At 40.1% G+C, this 23,836-nt stretch overlaps 1 protein-coding gene across 9 annotated transcripts in view; it reads left to right on the top strand.

The window, feature by feature from the left end:
* Positions 1–23,836, top strand: part of CELF4 (CUGBP Elav-like family member 4) — a 707,521-nt gene that overhangs the window by 385,577 nt on the left and 298,108 nt on the right. For all 9 annotated transcript variants that reach the window (XM_085213501.1, XM_085213504.1, XM_085213503.1 and 6 more), the window contains one exon: positions 13,893–13,941. In XM_085213501.1, coding sequence (XP_085069627.1) covers positions 13,893–13,941 — 49 coding nt within the window. The remainder of the gene's footprint in view (positions 1–13,892; positions 13,942–23,836) is intronic.

The following is a 23,836-nucleotide window of genomic DNA, read 5'->3' on the forward strand; positions in this document are numbered from 1 at the left end:
CTGTTTTACTAGCAGGGACTGATATCTTGTTCTTCTGGATGCTTTCAGGAATCTAATGGCATGACTTAAAAAGCCAGCACCAGCTTATGCCTCTTTGCCCATGGAAGTCTTAACCCAGGAAATTTTACCTTATGTTATCAGATTAGAAACACTCACCAGTTCTACTTTGTCACATAACTTATGTTGTCTAATAGCAAATAACAAGGATGGTCATCTAACTTGACCTACAGTTCCCTCATTCAGTAACTACATTCTTTCATGCAGAGATTAGAAGAATAAAGGTGTTTAGATGGCAAACGTCATTTGTATGAAAGACTCAAGAATTATGGTTAAAAAGATCTTGGTAACAAAGCAAATATTGGAAAACAATATTAAACACTAAAAACAGACCTCGATCACAAATGATCATAACTGTTACGAAGAATTATCTTTCCTTGGTAAGTAGCCTAGCTAAAGTGCTAGATCCATCACAGAAAAACAACAATGGGCTGCTGGTAGTAAAAGCAGATGCTAAGTTTAAGGATTAGTCTAAAGATATGCATATGTATATAAATTTTCTTTCTATTAAATTTAATCAAAGGTGGTTTTGGGGTTTTGGGACAGCTTTACATATTTTTATTCGTTTAGAAAAGTAAATAATGCAGAAGGAAAGAAAATGCAGAGAATCGGGAACTGGACTTGATTTGAATTTGAAAAAGAAAGTGACAGATTTAGAGTCAGTATCCTCTTTGAGCAAAGCACAGATAGGAGAGAAACAGCCTGAAATAGTAAAAATCAAATAATGCTTCTAATAATTAATACTGCCTGTAAAGATATATCAATCATAAATTATCTCAAGCAATTATATATGATATGGTAATATAAATAAGAGATTTTATTTCTGTGTATTCATTTTCCTTTAGCTCTGTTTTGAGCACTAAGAATTTTCTTTTATTCTGGGTATTAAAATTTGTGTTAAAAAGTTGCAAGGATCCAGAAGCTGGGGATTTAGGGAAAGCACCATATGTCAGGAGACCAATGTTAAAGCCTCAAAAGCTTTAACAGGGGCTAGATTTAAGGCTAGAATCATAGAATTAATCATAGAATGGCCTGGGTTGAAAAGGACCACAATGATCATCAAGTTTCAAACCCTCACTACATGCTTGACCAAGGTTACTTTAAGTACAGAGAGGTTTGCATCACACCCCAGTTCAAAGAATCAATGAGTAGTTTATTTAAAATAGATGATATTAAAAAACAAAACACTACTCATTCTTTATGGTCATGGTTCTGACTTCTCTCATTTTGCACTTACACCATCTAGCACCTAATTCAACTGCAGGCAGAGACAGTGCAGTCTGGCCCAAATTTTCAAATATACTCAACACCCACCCAGTGCATGAAAATCTTTTAATTATCTGTCTGGATATTTGAGAACATCCTGTGTTTGAAACAGAAGGTTCCTAAGTAGCATGATTTCTTGCTTGATTTCTCTCGCTGTGCTTTTTTTTCATTCTATGTGTCACATTTTGAGAGTATTTCTTTACTGTGATTTTGAAGGACGCTGCTAGAAAGCAGCAAGCCTAGCTCTCCTCTACGTTGGTTCAAACATGTCAGCATTGTGTAGACTTGTCCTTATCCACGCAGAAGAATCAGACCCTGGGAGTTCAGACACATACTGTAAAAAGGTTAATGGCTAATACTGCTGGAAAGTTTATGGCTGAACTTCTAGTGGCTCTGATCAACGCTGTCTTTAATCAAATGCCACAGCACAAGGAGAGGAGGGGGGAGGAAAGGCCAGTCGCCCGAGTTGTCTCTTCTCAGTGAGGTCTCTCCAGTTTGCCTCTTCCAACCTTACCCCAGCAGAATACACAATGCAAGAAAGTTGGGGGGTTGAGCTTGCAGACAAGTGAAAAGTCGATGGGGGTGAGGAAGGAGAGAGTAAATAACCCGGAGCTATCAGCTGTGATGCCAGAGGTGGCTTGCTGATTCTGGCCACTAACAGATGTGGACAGGTGAACCTTTACACCAAATCAATCATCATATTTATTCTAATTGTATCGTAATAGTCCCTCAGGAGCTCAGTTCAAATGAGCTTGACATTATTAAAATTTTAATGCCCAGTTTTCATAGCTGAATGAATATTTAAAGGGTATGTCCCAGGCTTAAGTTATGATGATGAAGAAATTAATGGAATGTCTTGTTTAATGCTTTGGTACATGTTGATGCAAAAGAAAAAAAAAAAAAAAAAAAAAAAAAAAGAAGATGAAGTAGTTGTTCAGGGAGAAAAAGAAAGAAAGGCAATGTTTGAGCATAATTAGAGGAAGAAAGCATCAGTGATGCATTAGTATCAAACATTGCTCTTGTTGGATAGCTCTCAACAAAGAGGAAATATTTATCATTTGGGAGGGGGAAACCAGGGTGTGGTTGAAAACCAGAGCGGAAGCAGCGCTGCAAGTCTCCAACCACATCCCTGCCTGGTGGGATGAAATTACTAGCCTTTGCTGGCTGGAACAGGCACAGAAAATCACCTTTGTTGCCCAACCAGGATGTTTGTTTATTGTAAGTACTCAGATCAACTTTGAAGGGTGGCATAATTAATCAGCAATACTCATCAGTCTTGTAATTATGTTATAGATAATTGTCAAAACATAGGACCAGATGATACCAGTTATACGTAGGTGGGGGTGAGGGGCAGCTCCTCTCAAGTCAGAGATCCTGATTCTGCATTGGCTGAAATGTACACGGAGACTCGGAGGACTGAGAATCTAGAAAAAAAAGGTAGTTTTGTGTCAGGCAGAGAATTTTTTTTCCAAATCTTTATATGCTTTTCCTAATTCAGGAAGTGTTTAGGGAGCTAAGAATTTTTGCTTTCTCTTCTTTTTGATAGCTGTACTAATACTACAAGGTTTCTGTTTGCATTTATTCATTCATTCACTGCTAGGAAAAACTAGAGGGCTAATTGGGTGGCTGGATGGGTTTAAAATTTCCTTCCAGAAAGCATTTCCTAGCTGTGAAAGAGTACTGAAGCAAAATTTAACTCTCTAAGCCCCTTCACAGAAGATTTTCTTTAAAGGAGTACTATCAAGATAAAGATATCCTTTTAGTGAGTCTTTTCTTGTTTGCTGTTATTATTATTATTATTATTAGTGTTTTTTCTTTTGCATGCTCCTTGAGGAACTGCAGCCCTGATCCAGCACACAGCTAAGACATTTATCTTTAGGAAAGGTTTTCATACATCTAATGTGAGGTGTGGTTTAGACAAACCAGTAGATAAAGTGGCATGGCTACTGTTTTTTTGTTTGTGGGTTGTTTTTTTTTTGGGGGGGGGGAAGGTGGAGGCTGTTGTTTTCATTTTTTTCCTTGTATTTGAACAGGGCTTATTTCAGGTTATCATAAAATAATGATTTTTGCAAATTGATAAAACTGAGTGCTGTACCACCTGAATCTTGATGGAGACCTACAAAAGAAGCTCCTGTGCTTCAGAAATGCCTCAGAGACCTACATGACATGGATTTAGGTTTAGCGTTCCTAGAGTACAGAACTAAAGTAACAGACAGCTACCTGCTTTCCTATGGCAAGCTTTGCCATGTTTGAGATTAACCCTTGGGACAGGGGAAATTAGTATATCCGGAAGGGCATGAACGCTCTTGAAAGTAGGATCTATGCTGGGGGAAGATAGGTTCCTGGCTCAGACCAGAGCCAGTCCAGTATGAAGGAAAACACTGCTTGCAGCCTTAACCCAGTTATGCCCTCTTTCATTTCCTGGGCACGCTGTGCTTGAATACAGGCCTTGAGGCTACCTGTACAACTACATCTGTGAGAATGCCTTCATTTCATGAATCTGGCAATGGGTGAAAGCAGATAGTTAATTTGCACTGCTTACTCAGTTTGTTAAATGGCACTGCTATGGAAAAAAATTTCTCCATGGGCAAGAGGGCTGGCTGTGGTTCTTATCTCTGTGGCCAGGCATACAAAGACACAAGCACAGAAGGCCTAATCTACTTGGATGGATGGTGGCCAAGCTCCTTTTGAACCCAAAGCACTGAAGTCAATGGGAGCTTGGCCTTGCCTAAAATCTGAAAAGGCAAGCCAAGCAACCATTATTGGCAAAGTCAGCATTTGGGTCTTGCTTCAGAAGAAGAGATAAAGCTTAGAGAATGAAGAGCACAGCAGGGAAGTGCCAACAGCCAGAGGTCATGAGCTTGGAATAAAGAAAAGAGGAGAACAGATGTTCATCTCTAAGTGAGAGGGCAGGGGTTATGTCCATAATGCCTTGAGTAGTACATCTGTCTCTCTGGCTTGATTGCCGGTTCCATGTGCCCCATATGTGGCAAACACCCTATCTTTTCCCCCATATCTATGCTTCTTCACCCAGGCAGCCCCTGAGCTTCCTCCTGGCTTTGCCTCTGCCTGACTGAGCACCAGCTGCAGGCAGTGCAGGGAATCTTTAGAGCAGACCAACACCAAGAGCATCTGTGAGACAATTTACAGAAAAGGTCTGAGAGCAAACTTTAAACTAGGCAGTTTAGGCACAGACTGCAAATACCTGAATTGAGCACACACAGCAAAACTGATCAAGGACCCCTGGCATTTATTTAAGTTTTATGCCACCATCTATATATTGTTATTTCTTAGCCATGCTGTCTGGTTTAAGGTTATCTTGGTCATATCTTTGTGGGTTACTTTCGTATAGGTGGATTAAGCTGCTGCTTTGCCACAAAACAGCTGGGATCACAATATCTAGGCTAAAAGACAATGTGATTTCTCTACTAAATGCATGCAGAGATATCTAATAGTAAATGCCCCTGATAGAGAATATCATTTTAGATAAAAGTTCGTTTGGGCACATTTTAAAATTGGATATAAATTATCTTGAAATAAACTCAAGTGAGAAATTAGAGGAGAGATGACAGTATGGAAAGCTTATTCCCATTAGTATTTGGGAAGATGTGAGGAAAGGGCAGCAAAAGACTTAGTTTTGTATCAGAATTTGATGTGTTTATTAACCGATTTTCAATTCTGATTGCTTGTGGTAGCAGCAGGAAAGATTTTATGAAAAGAGCTCCCCTTCCAGATTTACACCTTAGTTCTCAGGATCGTCAGAGGCCCCTACCTATTTGCTTAGCATCACCTGGTATATGCTTGAGTATGCTCACTCCACATGGAATGACCTCATGGATATGAGGGATCTTGGAGAGCAGACACATTTTCCCAAACCAAAAATGATTTCAAGTTCCTACAAGTCATTGTGCATGTGACTATAAGTCAACATCATTCAGGTCCCTTTCTTTCCAGGCCTGTTTAACTGTGTAGCTACCTAGAGCTCTAAGGAGACCTCCTGCTTGCCTCTTTCACATGCGGTTTTGCATATGAAACACTGCTCAAAAAACAAGCCTGCTGCCTCTCTTGCTTTGGATAATGGCTTTGTTGTTCCAAGCATCCTGTTTTGTTCCTCTTACTGTCCTCAAGCCTGCAGAGCAGTGGGTGGCTGGACAAAGTGCGGAGATCCATAAATCCTCTAGGCTTCCTCACTTCTTTCAAAACCAGAGATACTTACAGTGTCACCACGTGCTCAGCTTCCCCAGGAACAAATCAACACATCTGTGGAATTGGAAAGTCATTATTTTGTTATTAACAAGATTAGCTGTTTCTTCAAAATCAAGCCCAAACGGTTTTGCGGTGAGGAAAGTTTTGGATTCAAAGCTATAGGCTCTGCATGTGAATGTGAACTTAAGCCCCCTCTAGGTTCATCTATATACACAAGACAAGTGGAAAGATGGATCGATAGTTAGATGGATGGATTGTAATGTGTTTTATATGATATATAGAAAATACTCTGAGTGCAGGGATGGCCAGTAGCAATCATTCTCGGGGGTAGGCATCAGAGCCTGATGACTGACTGATTTGTAAAGGTCAGACCCTTCAAGATATTTTTTTCATACCTCATACATGCCTATTTCAGGTCTTCTCATCTGTTTATGTACATGTCTATGACACAAATCTGGTCAGGCAGAGAAGAACGTCATGGGAAGGAATTGAAAGTCTACTAGCTATATAAGGTCTGGAATGGTCAGTAGAATCATAGAATCATAGACTCGTAGAATGGTCTGGATTGAAAAGGACCATAATAATTATCTAGTTTCAACCCCCTTGCCATGTACAGGGTCGCCAACAACCAGACCAGGCTGCCCAGAGCCACATCCAGTCTGGCCTTGAATGCCTCTAGGGATGGGGCATCCACAACCTCCTTGGGCAACTTGTTCCAGTGCCTCACCACCCTCTGTGTGAAAAACTTCCTCCTTATATCTAACATAAATCTCCCCTGTCTCAGTTTAAAACCATTCTCCCTTATCCTATTGCTATCTACCATCTTAAACAGCCATTTCCCCCTCCTGTTTATATGCTCTCTTCAAGTACTGGAAAGCCATAATGAGGTCTCCCTGGAGTCTTCTCTTTTCCAAGCTAAACAAGCCCAGTTCCCTCAACCTTTTCTCATGGGAGAGGCTCTCCAGCCCTCTGATCATCTTGGTGGCCCTGGCCCTCCTCTGGACCCATTCTTTCTTATCTTTCTTATGCTGAGTGCCCCAGGTCTGGATACAGTACTCCAGATGGGGCCTCACAAAATGGGGCCTCTGTATTCCAGATTTAGTTCATTACTACAATTCATTAAGTCACTGTGAATTTTTTGCCAAACTTTCTTAAAGGTTTATTCTCCCTACTCCGCCATTAATCCAGCATTGTATCAGTTTGTGCTGCCCACACAGAAGTATACTGAAGGTGTACTCACATGGCATTTCATGCAACCATAGCAGTAACCTTTGTTCTCATGGGAGCAGGCATTTTCTTTATGCGTTATAGATGAAATGCAGAAATATAGAAGGCTGGCTGTATAGTTGACCTATGCTGAAGCAGCTTTTCTGATTCTGTAACACTTGTGGAAATTTCCCTGATCAGAGGACCTGGGCCATGAGTTTATTTTTTCTTCAGAGAGGAGATTGCTTTGGATTCAGTCTTATAGCAATTTAGTTTAGATCACTGTAATTCAATTATGTCACTCAGAATAAGGTACAGAGTGATTTACTTGAACTTTGCAATTACACACACACAATCCAATTGTAGGTGATTTTCTTGGCCTTTCCAACTTTGACACTAATATACTTTATATTTCCTTAGGGCCTTCAATCACAGCAGATTTTGCTCAGTGCTCTAAAAGTTATGACCCACTCTTAAAATACATTCATGACAATACCTTTACTCGCAAGAGTAACTGTGTAGACTTCAGTGGGATTACTGTTGTGTACATGGTACACAACTCAAAAACTAAGAAGAAATGGTAAAATGAAATTCCTTTTGGTATTTTTGGTGGCATTTTTTGAACAGAAAGACTTTTCCACCGAAATGATAAGGAGTAGCCATATTTTCAGGAAATTTCAGGGCAGTTACTAACAAATTAATGCCTGCAATTAACATCTGACCTATATCATGGAATCATCAAGAAATGCATGACATCTTTAGCAATCAAAGTACTTTAGAATGGAATTGTCATCCATGAAACTAGCCAGTGTCTACTGAATACACAGACACATTAATGCCCAATAAGCATTTGCTAAGAACTGACAGCTTCCATCAACATCACATCCTTTGCCGTCAGACCAAAGGAGTGTTCCATCATAATTTAGAGGACTGATGTCTAAACAATACCCAGCACAACAGAATATGGTTGAGCAGGAAGAGTTATTTATTCACCATAATGCCTGCTCACATCATTCAGACATAAATTACAGAACTTTTGTTTAACACCAGCATTTAGATAGATTTTTTCCACCAACAACCTTCATGATACATTGGGGTATTCTTACCTTCATTTGACAAAAGAGAAAGCTGAGAAGGACACAGATATAGTAGTATGAAATTCATCCAGAAGGCCAGTATACAGCTGGAAGCTAACCTTGTCAGATGTTGAACTCTCTACTTTCTAGACTGTACCAGCCTGATTCTTTGGGAACATGAGTAAACATGGGCAACAGATTACCTTTCCTTGCAGTATTTGATGCAAAGCCTAATCATGCACCCAATCTGTTATACATCCAAACTGTAGTCTGTTATTCAAATTTCTTAAGGCCTGTAAGGAGGGGGAGGAAACACTATTATTACGTAAATGATCAGTGTGGTCATCTTCTATGGTTTCAAGCATCCTACAACCTCTGGAATAACTTTTTTGCCTGCTGAAGAGTCTTATTCCTTTAGCACAGCCAGCCAATCATCTCCAACATTGCTCTCTTCTGCACAGGATATAATTTTCCTAATGATTAGTGGTATTTCTTAGTGGTATACCAGTGATCTTCAGCAGCTCCTTCCTCAGTTTTCCTTCCTATTTCTGATCTCATTTGAATCTGTTCAAGGCAAGTCTCCACCCTTAATTCTCCACCTTCATTCTTACTGTTTTCAGTTCTGTTTGTCCATCGTCATGCTTGATTGAGCCTTAGTCCTAGCTAGAAACCCTGTGTAATTTAATGAATAATGAAAAAGTGAGACAAGAAAGGGAAAGGTAGTAGGAATAGCTAGAGGAAGAAAGATGGAGACAGTGAGAAATCAGCTGTCTCTGTTTCCTACTCTTCTTTCCCAGGTGATCCTTCTACCTGCTCTAAATTAATATCAAAGCCAGGGGGAGCAGGAAAAGGTTGGTGGGGGAGAAAATGACAACCTTAGGGGAAAAAAATCACGATACAGAAAAGCGTCTGTCCCCTGTCTAATTCCTGCAGAGGCCTGTAGCTGATGGTGCTGAGAAAAATACAGTAGCAAGCTCTGACATTTCATTTCTGCAGAGAATTGAAAAAGGGCTTGCTGTAATTCATCGCTTCTTGTAACTCAAACCCTTTTTGACAGGAGTACCTGCGCTGTCTTTTAACAGTGGCACCATGGTGGCTGTAATTGGACATGAAAAATGATGTCGTGTTTCCACTTGCAGGGAGGATTGGGGTGGGCGTAGGTGGGGCAAATGGCAAGTTGATATGGGAAGATGAATTTGGCATTATTTGAATGAGTTGGTTTTAGGCAAAGGGAAGGAAAAGACAAAATGAAGGTTATGAAGTGTAATGAGTAGAGTAATTTTGTCCAAGGTGAACAAAAACAACAGCAAGGATGGTTTTCAGCAGAGATGAAGGTGCAAAGAATGAAAGGAAAGTGAGCAGTATAGTGCAGCTGAAGTTTTAACTCCCCAATTAAGCCAATCATTTACAGCTTTTGTGGAAGAAAGGCCCATAGCACCCTATTCTGCAATAGCATGGATTCACATTTTTGCAGTTACACAGCACCCATGGTATCTGATACTGTGGGAGTCTGAGACACAGAGGTTGCATGATGCCACATGAGTTACATAAATGTGAATAAAACTCTGGTTCTTCATTGCTGTTTGCCACCTCTTTGAAAACTGGGTCTTTTGTGTGTAACCAGAAATTCAAGTTACATTTTCTGGCGCTTTTTCCAGGACCTCAGCAGTGATGTTGAGTAAGACGCTTTCAAATCATTACTGTGGTCAAATTGGCCTTTGCATCATGAATGGGGCATTCTGGGACCATAAAGTTGGGAATCTTATAAGCACTTCAAATAGATAGATGCTCATGTTTCACACAGAGCATGAACATTTTCAGTCATGTCTTAAAAGGAAGGAGAAAGGCTACAGATAAACTCATGCCAGATTAATAGATACTAAAACAGTATGTCCCTCAACAGGGATAATCTAGAATGAGAATTCATGATCATATTTCAAAGGAGACCGCAGAGAACATCTGTGGGCAGAGGAAAGGAGGACCACTGCAGCAAAGAGAAGAGTAACAATTCCTGGAGGATGACCTTCCAGATTTTGTCCAGTCCATCTGTCAGTTAAATACTGGATTAGCCTACCTAGTTCTTTTTCCCCGAAATGCCAAATCTCTCTAAAAGTCTTTTTAGTGATATGAATCACTAAAAGTTCACAGCCAATCTCTAGTTCCTATGATCCCTTGTGGCTGCCCAAACATTAATCGGATTTGTTGATTGGCATTGGTATTAGCACCTTTCTGTTTTCCTCAAATCTGAGGTTTCTTCCTCTTCTTTGCCTGGTTGGGGTTATTCTGATGAAAACTACAGATTCCTGTAGGAAGGCTTGTGTGAAATATGTAATTCTTGACTGTATTGGCAGCTACTGGCACATATATTTCATGACACGGGAGGCATTTAAAGATGTAGAAGAGAAGTTTCATTGGTGCACAGTAGTAGCTGCCTTGGATTTCCTGAGCTTTAGGGCACCATGACAAGTTTTTAAGGCTTCATGTGCTGACTCTCTCAAAAGCAATTCTAGGTTCAAATTCTCCTCACAATTCCAGGAAGGGGTATCCACCTCTAGTGTACTGACCTGAGTTCTTCCCTCATAAGGGAACTGAAAACAGTAATTTGAGGTCACTGACTTTTCTTGTTCAAGGCAAAGATGACGTTATACAATCCCATTTACTCCAATATTTCCCTCCTGTTGTGAGCCCAGTTGAGTGCCATAGGACTGTTCTTCCACCTGACACACTCCCATGGTCCACCAAGACAAGACATTAGAGGTATCCATAACATTATTCCTGAAAACACTTTTCAGAGAACTGTAGTTAGGGGTAAAAAAAAAATATTTCTTTGCACAATGACTGTTCACAGCTCAAGAATAAGCAGAGAGCTTGAACCTCTGAATTCCTTTCTAAGCATGTGCTTCCCAGACTGGGGAAAGTACATTTTTCTTTCTCCACATAGTCTTTCTCTGTTCCCCATGCCATCTGCCTTCTCCCACAGTATCTGTGTAAGGAAAGAAAAAAGAAAAGAGGGAGAAGAAAGTTTTATCGATGGAGGGAGGAAACTTAATTATTTTCCTCTCAGTGTTTCTCCCTATAATGGGTATCTTTCATGTCAAGATGATCTCAATTTGTATTATGGGCTCTGTGCATACTGCACTTTCTCTTTGGTCTATAAAGAAATTGTCAAGTGTATAAATCAGAGTGCACATTAAATGACACTAGCTTTTTATTTATTAATTTACCTAAATATTTCTTTCTCTCGTTTTGCTAAAAAACTTGATGTTCTCATCTGACTTTTGTGAACTGACCACATCCAGTTCTTCACAAGCAGGAAGAATTGTTCCAAAGGCTGATCACTTGAATTCAGTGGGGATTTTTGTGGCTGTTAGCACACCTCCTACAAATTCCTACCTTATGTGACCACTTCTCTTTCCAACTGTCTGGAATGCAAGTTCTCACTGTCTTTGAATGAGCAGCAGGGACCACATATGTTTAATAGATCTTTAAGTGCCTCCAACAGCTAGGTGCTCAAGTGTGGTTACAGGAGCACTATGGCAGGATGTCCATCCTGCTGACAACAAATACATTGCTTCTGGCTCTGCTAATATTTGTGATAGTTGTGTGTGAGGGACAGACCTTTATATTTGCAGAATCAGGGGCTGATGTGAGGTTTACCCAGTACTTTGTAGTTTTTAGCACTTAAACTGCCTGGATTTTCTAGATGATGCTGGCATATAGAAGAGTAGAATTTGCTCAGTGATGTCTGAAGCCACTGATCCATCTTTTTCCAAGTGTGATTCTAACTGTAGTCAGTTTATGGCTAAGTACATTTTCCTCTCGAGACAACAATGCAGAAGGATCTGCGAAGCTCTCCATCATCTTAACCTACTTGTCAGCCAGTTTGATGACTTTTTATTACCAAATATGTGTTCAGAGCAATTAGAATAAATCTAAATGATTACAAACTACTTTCAAGGAAAAAAAAAAAAAAAAAAAAAAAGAAAGAAAGAAAAAAGAAAAAAGAAGGAAATGAGGGGAAAAAAAATATCAAAGAAGAAAAGGAAACAGATTTGTTGGCCAGCTGCATTTAGCCACAAAGAAGAGAGGGGCAAAATCACCTCTACTGCATTCCTAGGTAGTAGAAAGTCTAGAAGAGAAGCATAGAGATGCTAGAATAATAAGATATTTTGCATGTTACATAGTAGTACTGCCTACATATGGACATCACAACTAAAAAGATTGCAAGACTTCTGTTGCAGTGATAGCTGGTACAAAATTGGAGTTTCCAGTGTTTTCCAGAGAAAAGAGAATAATTCAGATCTATGCCTACCTCAGACTGAGAAGAATTAGGAAGGGAAATTGTCATCCCTGCATTTTCAGACTCCCCCACAAAGCTCCATCAAGACCCTTCCTCTTACCCCTACTCAGAGAGCACAGAGGTGGCTATGGTTAATGTATTTTGCAGTCACGACATAGTACACTTCTGAGTACCTCTGCCCTCTGCCTGGAAGCCAGGACAGCTTTACTGGGCCTGCTGCAACTAACATGGGATCCCAGTGAGATTCCATTCTGTTTAACCCCCATCTGCCTCTTTTTTTTTTTTTTTTTTTTTTTTTTTCTTTTTCTTTTTTTTCTGTTTGTTTTGTTTTGTGGTATGAGAAGGCATCCTGACACTTAGCCAATTTTTGGTCTGACTTTATTGGGAAGCAGTGTGTTGGCAGATTCCTATTGCCATGTTTCAATGCCGTGAAGGAAGAATCAGGAAAAGGCTTTCAGACGGAAATCTTGGCTGTTTCTGATCCAGTCTGCATCCCCAGCTATTAATAGCTATTAATATCCTCATCTCTTGTATCAGACATTGAGATAGACACTAGCAGTAAGGATTCTTATAAACATCCACTGCCACTTATCCTGAGACTGTGTAGCTCTGGGTGTCAGGGAACTCCTTTATGGACCTTTTTCAATGTGGAAAAAGATAATAAGAGTGGCAGTGATGGGAACCAAACCTGGCCAGTCACACTAACCGTGTGCCTGCACCAGTGACCTTCTGTCCCCAGCACCATAAAGGAAGAAGGGGACTCGACCATCTGTGTCTGTGTTTACATGATCCCTGTGAGCAAGCAAGGCTGAAGGCAGCACTTGGCTAGCAGCTGGTGTGACTGACCATGTCAGTGTCCTGTCTGTCTGTTCTGCTCATGTGTCTCTCAGAATATGCTAAGCCTTGCTACGGACTGGACCTGCAGAGGGGAAAGAGGCAGCTGTGTTTCCCAGCCTGGGCTGAGACCCCAACTCCCAGGCAGCATGATAGGTCCCAGTGGCCAGGCAGAAGCTGGGTCAGAGTGATTGAGAAGTCTGCTGTGCTCTGCACCTCACTGAACACTGGAGACAGTGCTGGTTGTCAGTGTTTTTCTTACAGGGATAAATTAGAGAACAAAAATCATATTTTCAGCACAATGGCAAGATTTATATATGTGCATATGTTCTGATGTAAGAAAGGAAAAACACATTTGAAAAAGCAAAAGAGGGAGAGGGAGGTTTTGACTAACTTACTGTGCCCGTCCTCAGAAGAAAGTATCAATGGCCAGCACTTCCATGACATGGGCAAACTAAATTCAAGTACCATTCCCCCATACTGCTGATAGTCATAGCCAAACCTCCTCCTGAGCCAACGGTTGAGGTGAAATTTACTTTGCAATTATCTTTTCACCATGACCATCTCGAGAAACCTTTGCAATTAAAATTTTACTGAACCCGTTGTTCTGACAAAGCACTTCTGTTCTGACACAGTAGCTTTTTCAGAAGAAACCATTAGAAATTTAAAAAGTTACATTTAAAATTTCACAACCCAAGTGAAATGAGTCAGACCTCTCTCCTGGTGTGATTCAGCAGAGCGCCTGTCAGGTAAATGGGGTGGCACTGAATTACCTCAGACCAAGAAGCTGCCCAAGCAGCCTGTGCTCTGTGGTCACTTCTTTGCTTACTAATTGCTTTTTTCCCTCCTCAGGGAGCATATTCCTGTGCTTACTATGATGCATGACTCTATATATGAATACTCGATTCCATTGTTAAATATCTGTCTCTCTTCGTTTTCTCTTACAGATGAATAGACCGATCCAGGTGAAACCAGCGGACAGCGAAAGCCGAGGAGGTAGTTGACTGCATTGCTTTCAGCCACAGTGCTAAGTATAATTGTTGTCTCTGGCTTCTCTCAGGCAATGTGCTGATCAATTAGTAACGTAATCACTGCCAAAGAAATTCCCTCTGCAGCAAAGATTCTCTTTATTAAATCTCCTTTACTTCGTCTCGCTTTCCTCATATTCAATTATTATTTGATTTTAAAAGGCAGGCAGGTGCCAGAGATTGCCTGGGAAACAAATAACTGCCTTGTTAAGAAGTGAAGCATCAGGCACTGACTTAACAAAGTTTAACAGCAATGACGGCAACATAGGTTTTTCAGACCTATGTTCTGCTGAGCTGCAGAGGTGTTTAATGTGGTTAGGATAAAGCAGACATTTTACGATTTATCTGACCATGTTGTTTCTCCTTGAACTGAAACAACTCTGGTCTTGGACAAGGTAAATTGTTAAGAGTTTTCTACACCTGCATCAGCTTATGTGGATAAACATGTTGTGGAAGCTGAAGACTTCTATCAGAAAGAGGGAGTTATTCGGGATTTGTATAGGGGTAGCTGGAGTCAGGAGCTGGTCTTTCTCTTTTCTATCCTGCATGGTGGATTTGGAAGGCTTTGCTAAGTGACCATTCAATTGATCACTGGTGATAAGGTGTTTCCTCTGACAGGTTTTCTTTCTGACAGGTTTCTGTTTCTTTCTGTTTCTTTCTGACAGGTTTTCTCTCACAACTGATTTTGTGGCACTACAGCATACTTGTTCAGTAGGGGTCTGTTTGTCAGATAAAATGCAGGGCTCACTAAGAATGGGTAACATCATCAGTTATGTGGGACAAGTTTACACTCTATTTTCTTAAATTTGCGTATTTATGTATATATATAAACATAAATATATAATATTATTTATATATATATATATATAATGGCATTCATTCTTCTTTGTACCGATCTGCTTGGCTGAAAAAAACCAACACAAACTAGATGCTTTTGTCAACATATGCAGTTAAAGCAGTGGTGCTTAGGTATCATAGAAACATGGGAATAGATTTTGTCATCTAGTGATGATCTGGCCCTGAGTTGTATGAAAACTCTTTAATTTTCAACATGGACATAAACTTTTCTTCATTTATGTGACTACTATCTTTGTGTTGGCATTAGTGGAAATTCTCCAGCATGAGCTGCTTAAAAGGAGCAAAATGTCCTGCAGACAAAAGGTCCTGAAATTGTGGGGTTTTTTTTCAGTTGAAAGCTTTGGATTCTAGAGGCTTTGACTGCATCAGTGTGATGCTGAAAACTCTCCAGTGACTCAAGTCATTGGAAGATTTTGTACACAGCTCATAGGTAAAGGGCTGGTGTCACGGAGTGGTGAAACCAGCAAGTTGACAGAGGCTCTGTGAGGAAGAGTTGTGGTGCCGTGTAATTACAGAGCAGGGCAAGAGCTGAATACTGGAAAAGTGCTCGAAAGTCCAGGGATAAATATGGCACTTATGGAGTCCCCATAAAGTAAATTCAGGGGAGTTTGGCTAGCCGTGTGCAGAAAGCATTCAACAGGTTCTGCAGTGGCGAGTTCTTCTATCAAGGGACACAGCACTTTTCTAATCTGCAACAGAGCATGTCACACAAGGCAGCATCTTCTGGTGGTTTTTAACAGAACAGAGTCAATTTGCCCCCTTTTCCTTCCCCACTGAAGATCTGGCTCAGTGTTTAGTAGGTGTGGGTAAGCCATGGGTAGTTGTCACTGCAGATCTCCTAGGGGAAAAGGGAAAGGCTCAGCTGCCTGGGCAAATGAGGGGACATTATGCACATTCCAGTGGAGCTCATGCCGACAACAGGAGTGAAGGGAGAGCCTTTTGTCTATTTAATTAGATATACCAAAAAATAATAATTAGGCTGGCCAATTTGCTCAGTGTGCCTACAGGGTATGTAGCTCCCAATCACTTTTTTTTTTTTTTTTTTAATGCAAATCCCTAATAGAGAACACATGCCTGGTTTTCTGGGGAAGGTTTTCAAACTCTTGCTAAGAGCAGCTGCTTTCAGGAGGAGTGGATTGAACCGCAAAGGGCTCGGGTGGCAGTTTGATTCCATATTATCTGTCACACCAGTAGTTCCCTCTCCATTGTATTTTATCTAATTATCTCCCCAACACACACAAGCCTCATCTCTTTCTACCCACTCCGCTTCCGTATTTCTCCTGTCGGTGGTGATCATAATGTAGGGCCAACCATGTGTGCTCATCATTGGTGTGAAAGACACGCTGTCCTAATTTCCCACTGTCAGGCTGCTTGTGGGCTGGTGATGTTTCAGAACGGCATGACTCAAGGGCAACTATGGGAGAAAAGAACAATTGGCACCCAAGGGAGGCATTGTATGAAAACTTACGTTCTCTGTGAGTCCACCGGTTAAAGGAGGCAAAGCAAACAGAATGCTAAAAAGGAAGCTGTGTATCTTAGGAGCACATCAAAAGACTTCATTAGGGCTGCAAGATAAAGGTCAACTTCAACAACAAAGTTGTTAAGTTGTAGCTTATTATACCCAACCCATGTATCAGAATGGGACATGAGGAAAGGGGAAGGGCCTTGGAAGATTAAACATCTCTTCTGTACCGCACAGTCTGCTCAAAACCCACACTCTAAATACAACCCTGTCTTCTGACACATAGGGAATTTTGGTGCCAGGTCAAGGTATTAAAGAGAGGATGTGATGCTGTTTGAATCTGTAGTTCAGAAGTAGGCTGTAACTGGAAATGGTGAACAGTGTTCTTGAGGCAATGAGACTGTGTTTTACACAAGGACAAATACCCACATTTTCTTGAAGCATGAGCCCTTGACTTTCCCAGTAAGACCTCCCAAAACCCAAAGGTGATAGGAATCTGGAATTTACTCCAGCAATAGCAACAAAAGCAGAATCTGCTGGACAATTTTTTCCCTTGTTTTACAGTCTGGAATTCATTGGTCTTTAATCCATTCTGATTCTTGATTCTCAGTTGAAAACAAAAGTGGGTTTGTTGGCATTTGGTGTATGTGAGTGTGAATTTAGACTATCAGACCGTCTAGATTTGGGGAGGAATGCAAAATATTGCTTGGCACAAACTTCACTCATCCCAGCAAAATGGAAATGCTGACTGCCCCTTATTAGTTTTGCTGTTTTTATTATTTTGTCTGTTAATCCCCATATTGGACTAGGAGCAAGACAAAGAATGCAATTCTTTTCAATAAAAACTGGCATTATTTACATTTGCCTAATCTCTCAAGACTTAGAAATGAATGCATTTTCAATACATTTCTCTTGGGAAACAGTCTAAATTAATGGGAAAATTGTGCATCTTGCATTCCTCCCTATTTCTGTGTGCAAATGCTCACGCTGCAGAATGTTACATGGGAGTATTTCTTCTATTAAATGCTTCATGAGAATCCAGGTATCTCATAGGAAGGTCAGAATCCTTTGACATTTTATACAGACCTCAACAGTGATCGGATTGATAGAATGTGACAAAAAGGCAAAAATTCTGTATTTCTTTCAGAAAAATCAGTGTATAATTAGCTACATTAAGGATATCTTAAAATCTTTGTCTGACATTTATGCTGCCCAAAATTTGATTCCGCAGAAGTTATTTTGCCATGTGTTATGTTGTTTGATACCTTTTAGGCGTGTAAACTACAACTCCATGTTATATTCTGAGTAAGACAAATCCCAATTAAACAGACAGAATTTTCTATTACATTCATCCTGTTGATGACTTGACTTTAGTTCTTTGTCTTCTATTCAGCTCTAAAATTAGTTTTGTAGATATCAATGAATTAAAGTTTTGCAAACTTAGGGAAAGTCTGTTTTGTGGTTTGAGGCAAAAGTTTGGAGCCATTTCTTATTTTATTCACGGTATCTCTAGCCCTCACTAGACAACTCCTGATGTAGCTGGCAGGGTTAACCTGTGATAAACGCAGCCCTGAGGTCCCACTAGCTTGTTCTGGGAGTAACATTTTTTAAAAGGAAAGGACTCTCCTGCTACTCTAGTTACACTCTATTAGTGATGCTTAGATGCGCCATTGCCTCCACATTCCTCTCAAAGGACAGGAGAAGGTCCATAAAGGAAGGCATGCAAAGACACACACAGTGTGCTACCCAGGCTGAGTGTTAACCTCTCTACCCAGAAACAATTCACAGTGGTTTCTGGTCCTTCTGTATTTTATGAAGAAATTACAGAAGGTTCCTGGACTAAAGAAAATTAAAAAAAAAAAAAAAAAGCCAAAGTCTGAAGTTGTTCAGTTGAAAGGTAGCAGTGTCCTGCAGAGAGGGAGTAGAGGGATTTATAGGAGACCCTGCAGTTTGTCACATTGCAGCGCTTTCTGCATGCAAGACTTCACAAATCTACAAAAGCCTCTGTGTCTGTTTGTGCTTGTAAGAAAATTTGTTTGTGTATGTTTTGCAGAAGGCATGTGCAGTGTCTTTTTTGTCTGCTGTTTAGGGAACGTGATAGCAGCTGCTGGAAGATTTGGACTGTCATTTTTCAACTGACTTGCATCATTTCTCAAGCTGTTATTCTGTATGCAGGCTCTGAAATTATCTGTTTGGTTATGGTTTATTCCAGCTTCAGAACAAAATGTCCAAGCGCTCACAATATGCAGCAATACTGTGGTGCTTTGCTCATGCACCATGATCTGTTTCTTTTTATTCTCTTCCATCAACTCAGCAATTACGACAGCGCCAGAATGACCTCTCTACAGTTTATAGGGCCTATTGTCTTTGGGGACAAAAGTCTGGATCTATTTCTTATTTCATCTGTGGCATTTCTAACTCTCACTAGCCCTCTGCCGCAGCTGGCAGGGGTTGTTTGTGATGAACATAGCCCCACTCACTATCTGCTATTTAGCTATTTTTCATTTAAATATTTAGAATTCAATGGCTCATGCTGTTGGCCAAAATGTCTCAGGAATCTTCCTGTCCAGATACTAGCCAGATTCAGGCTAGGTTAACTGCTGCAATCAAACATGACTAGTTGTCTTCAGATTGGTTCGGCTTTACTCTGCTATAACAAAGCCATGTGGAATTATTTCCTTCTTCTCTGGAAGTGAAAAGGTCTATACACTGACCAGGAAGATGTGAAGAAGAGAGCTAAGGGTAAATAAGGAAGTGGCAATCTTGGCAGAGCTCAGCATCTCCTCTCACGCACTTCTCAAACTTAGGCTCTACTCATGTGCCAGAAATCCAAGTCTGAAATTATGCATACATCAGACTTGTACCATCTCGTTCTTTTCTTTGAATCACATGTCTTGCCTAGAATGCCAGATTCCATGGAAGCCATTTTACTAGCATTTCTCTGGCTTTTATCTTTGTTGAACTTCCTTAATTACTTCCCACCTCAAAAGCTGGAAAGCAGGATGATAAAATGTCTTGTTTTCCAAATGGTGATCCATTCATCCCACTTTTACTTGGCCTGCCTGGATTTTTCTTCTCCTCAGTTCCTCTTTAACAGTCCCAGAGACATTCAGCAGGACCAGGCAGTCAGCACTGGCAAACAAACTATAGAATCATAGAATCGCAAGGTTGGAAATGACCTGCAAGATCATGTAGTCCAACTGTAACCTAGGGAGATAATGTTCTCTCTCTCATGACTAGACAGAAATATCTAAGCTGATCTGACCTGAACACATCTTTGGGGGCCATCATTAACTCTACCAAAATCATCATAAGCCCTGTAGTATTCACCCATATCTTTTATAGTTCAAGTTGTGGGTGGTACAAGGAGGTGCTTGTGAAGATCACACAGAACATGTGTGTCACACTTGGCTGTGACCAGTACACTTTTCAGGACAGAAATACTGGCCGGATAGTAGCAGCTCTGTCTTCACATTTTTTTGAGGTCTCAACTCAAGACCTCTGGACAAGTAATTTGCCACACCCTTATCACATTCCACCTTTTTTTTCCTTCAGTGCCCACAAATTTAGAAACTACATCTCTACTTCTTTATCTTCCCTTGCAGTTTGAAAGGAGATTTTCAACTCTGTACTTCTAAATCTCACAGTGTCGTATATATGCTCTTACTTAAATTTGCCCAAAATGTGATTGGTCAACTGTTTTCCTTTCTAACAGGAGAATTTTTTTTTTTTTTTTTTTTTTTTTTTTTTTGCAGAAAACACAGCCCACACCTAAATCCATGTATCTTCTCTCTGTTAATTGCATATTCAGTATTAAATAGCTCACTGCAATTCTCTGGATGAAGGAAAAAGAAAAGTAATGGTTGTTTTAAAGTAATCTAGTATTATCTTAAAAAAATCCTTGGGGAAGGGAGATGAGCTTAGGAGTCAGAAGGGAAAAGAACCTTGATATCATTCTGGGAGTCAGCCTTTTTGCCTTAGAGTTTGGAGAAGTATCAGAACCCACAGAAAGCATTAGCAAAGCCCCATTGGCAGGGTGGGTACTGAGGAACAGCTGTTGGAGATACAGTCAATTTATGAAGTCAGTTTGTCTCTCTGCCTACTTGGTCATGGCTGGGGAAGAATTTGAACCGGAGCCACAAGGACCATCTTATATTGCATAGGCTTGAGCATCTCTCTGGCCATTTCTGGACCATGTTTGCTGGTTTCCTTCCGGTGAAAACATGGATTCTCTGAGTCCAGGGCAGAATCAAGAAACTCACCCATACCTGGGCTTCTTTTCACTCAGTCCATCTTAGAGAGGAAACAGTCTTCCAGAGGCACAGCTGAACTTTAGACCCCAGTGCATGTGATGGAGGCTGCTACAGCAATGCCACTAGGTTTGAAGGAAATCTGTCTCTGGTTTTCATTCCAGAACAGAACATCTGTTAAAAAACTTTCAAAAAGTGGTGTTTTTTTCCTTAAATCTCAGGATAAGGTTGATCTAGAAACAGGATTTTAGTAGTCATGGAGATCTTCTTTTTCTAGTTGTGTCTTGTCATAGGGCCAATCAGAGACTATGAGAAATGAAAAATCTCCTTGTGTTGTAGAAATTCACGACTGCACTGCCATATTGAGAGCTGATTCCCTGTTGTATTCACAGGGTCCTGTTTTCAAGCAGGCAGAAGGTGCCATCAGTGCTGCATGCAAATATATCAGTTAATTCAAAGTAGCCTTGGATGACCCTGTTTGTGCTCTCTTCTGTCTGGTAAAACTTAATTCTGGGGGAGAAAAAGGGCTCCAGCAAATCCTTATGTGTAGTGTTTTATATTCGATGACACTACTGAAGGCTGATGTGCTCCACTTCGTACTCACCTACTGAAATTGTATAAGGGAAATCAAACTTTTGTTCACGTCTGCCCTTTCCATTGTGATTGAAATCGATGGAAGGGTGCCCATCAGTAGAAACTGGAAAAATTCCAGGGGACATTGTGTTCTAGCACATGTCCTCAGGACAACCTTTTAAAATAGAGCATTAAGGAAATAAAAAGGGGGGGAAAATAACCCAAAACTAACCATACTGCATATTTTTCATATAGCGTCTGTAACCTAGTAGTTTACTGACAAGAAGAGCCTAGAGCAGAGCCTATGGAGAGGCTGGGGAGCTCACTGCCTTGAGGTTCTGATATCAGTTCTTCTCTCTGCTGCTGAGGTACCACACAACTTTTGATCAATTATGTAACTTTGACTCCTTTCTTCTCAGTCTTTCTGCATTGCCTGTGTAAGTTATGATATGCTTTTATTTGCTTATTTCTTGTGGCTAGTGCCTTGGGCATTTAAGAAAGATGGGCTGTCAGTGTCATAGGGTTAAGACACTGGTGAAAGCTTTTAGTTGTGCCCAAAATGATGTGTACAGGACCAAAAATCCAGTATGGTATGTAACTGGATTCTGTGTAACAGAATAAAGATGGAAGAAGTGGCGAAGGGAGTGGAGGAAATAAAAAATAAAATTCTGTAAAAAAAAAAAATCTGCCTTTGTAAATACAGTCCAACCTCCTAGGTGAACTTAGGGACGCATTACAGTCCTGCTATCTTTTTTTAATGTAAAGGTTGTTTGTCAATGGGTTTTTATACAGCATTAATAATACATTTATAGATACACTCCACAATTAATTGCAAAGCATTTATGGCACTGAACAGTTAGAATGCATTATGATAATTACTCCTCATGCATTGACTTTATTGTAAAGGTTTTGCTGATCATTATAATTGGCTTGTTATTACACAGGGATATAATAACACCTCTCTGTATAGTAGTTCATAGCACATCAATAGCAAATGCATTCGCTTTACTGGAAGCAATGCACATTTTATTAGAATATAGCTGAATAAGTGCAATCCATGTAGACAAATGAAGTTTCTAATTAACTGTCTCACAAAAGAGTTGAAATAACAGCCATTTATTATGTATTTTTCTATTGACTAACTTGTAGTTATGGTTACATGGACATCTCTTTAAAAAATGGTAGGCATGTTTTGCTATTCTTGCAGAGAAGCGTTTGGGAGAAATGGAAAGTATAGACTATTCTTCCACCTAGTGTTGAAGAAAATAAGAGTGACTAATGCTCACACCTTACAGATTTAATTTACTTGTTCAGATTTTCCAGGCTTTTTCCCTGTGACTTTGGTCTGATAATCACAGGGGATCCAAATTTCATCACATCAAATCCCAGCCTAGCTCCTAGAGGGGAGCATGCCTCCTGAGTGATGTACGAGCTTCCACCACAGAGTCAACAATGAGTTAGGTGTGAGCTGTCTGGTGCTGTGCCTTCTCCCATTGGGTATTGTTTGCTGTTTTTTGTTTAGTTGATTGGTTGCTTTTTTTTTCCCCTTATATTTTACCAAATGATATTTTAATGAAAATGCACAAGCCATCTTCCTCCCCATGACAAAATCCCAGTATTGGATGTTCCTATAAAAAATTTCAGAAGGAAGAGCCCTTAGGAGAGACCTGATGCAAAATGTGAAGTAAAGAAGAATGACAAAGGGAAGAATTACTATTAAAAACAAAAACAAAAACAAACAAACAAAAACAACAACTAGTAAAAAAGAAATTAGTATAGAAGTAGCATATATCAGAAAACTCAGTTTTTGCAGATCACCTAGAATTGTGGTAAAAAGAATAATATTTTATAACTAATAAAAAAAAAAGAATACTACAAGGTCTCCAGATTTTCTCTCCTCCTCCTCATCATTACTCAACTGAAACATTGAGTTTCAGTTCTTTCTGGCAATGTAGAGCTGAATGCATCTGCCACAGACGTGTAATTCATGTGTATTTATTTCTCCATCTAACTCAAAATGTTAGCACTGTCAACCTGATCACTTTTAAAATCCTGGTCCTAGATAAATAAGTTTGTTTGTTCTAGATCTGTTAAGCTCAAACAACTAAAGTGCTGCTAAAGTATTACCAGAGTATAAACTGAGCCCAGCATCCAGCATGTAATGCTGTGTACCTGTTTGTTCATGACTGCCACTTGTTTACTGCATGCTTGCAAAGCCCTTTGACTCTTATGTAATCCAGGGTCTTTCTGGGAAGTAGGTGTTATTGTGATGTGGGAGCTACGAAATGCCTGGACTACAATCAATATCCTCAAGTCATAGACACAGCAAGTTTGCAGTTGAGCAATTTAAGCATAAAAATGCCTCAGCCTCTCTTGGTGAGGTCTGAACCCCCTCAATCTACTGAGTGTTTCACTAGATCAGTTTTCCTCTTTGCCTGCTCAGATCCCATATGACAGTGCCACAGCTCTCAAGAAGCTTTGAGACTCAGGAGATACTGGAGGTCAAGCAAACTTTTCTCCATGACATATACAGCTTTTTTTCAATTGCAGCATGTATGTGAAATCAATCTGGGAGGTGGAAAATCAGTATGTAAATAATTCAGTGCTTTGAGTAAACTAGCGTCTAGTGCTTTTACCTAGAAGTTGAGCTTCTTAGCTAGGATCGTTGGATTAAGGGCCAGAAGAAATTTTAAGCCAGGATTTCATGCCACTCTACTTAA

The sequence above is a fragment of the Meleagris gallopavo genome, chromosome Z (assembly GCF_905368555.1).
Source record: "Meleagris gallopavo chromosome Z, MGAL_WU_HG_1.1, whole genome shotgun sequence".
Lineage (NCBI taxonomy): Eukaryota > Metazoa > Chordata > Aves > Galliformes > Phasianidae > Meleagris > Meleagris gallopavo.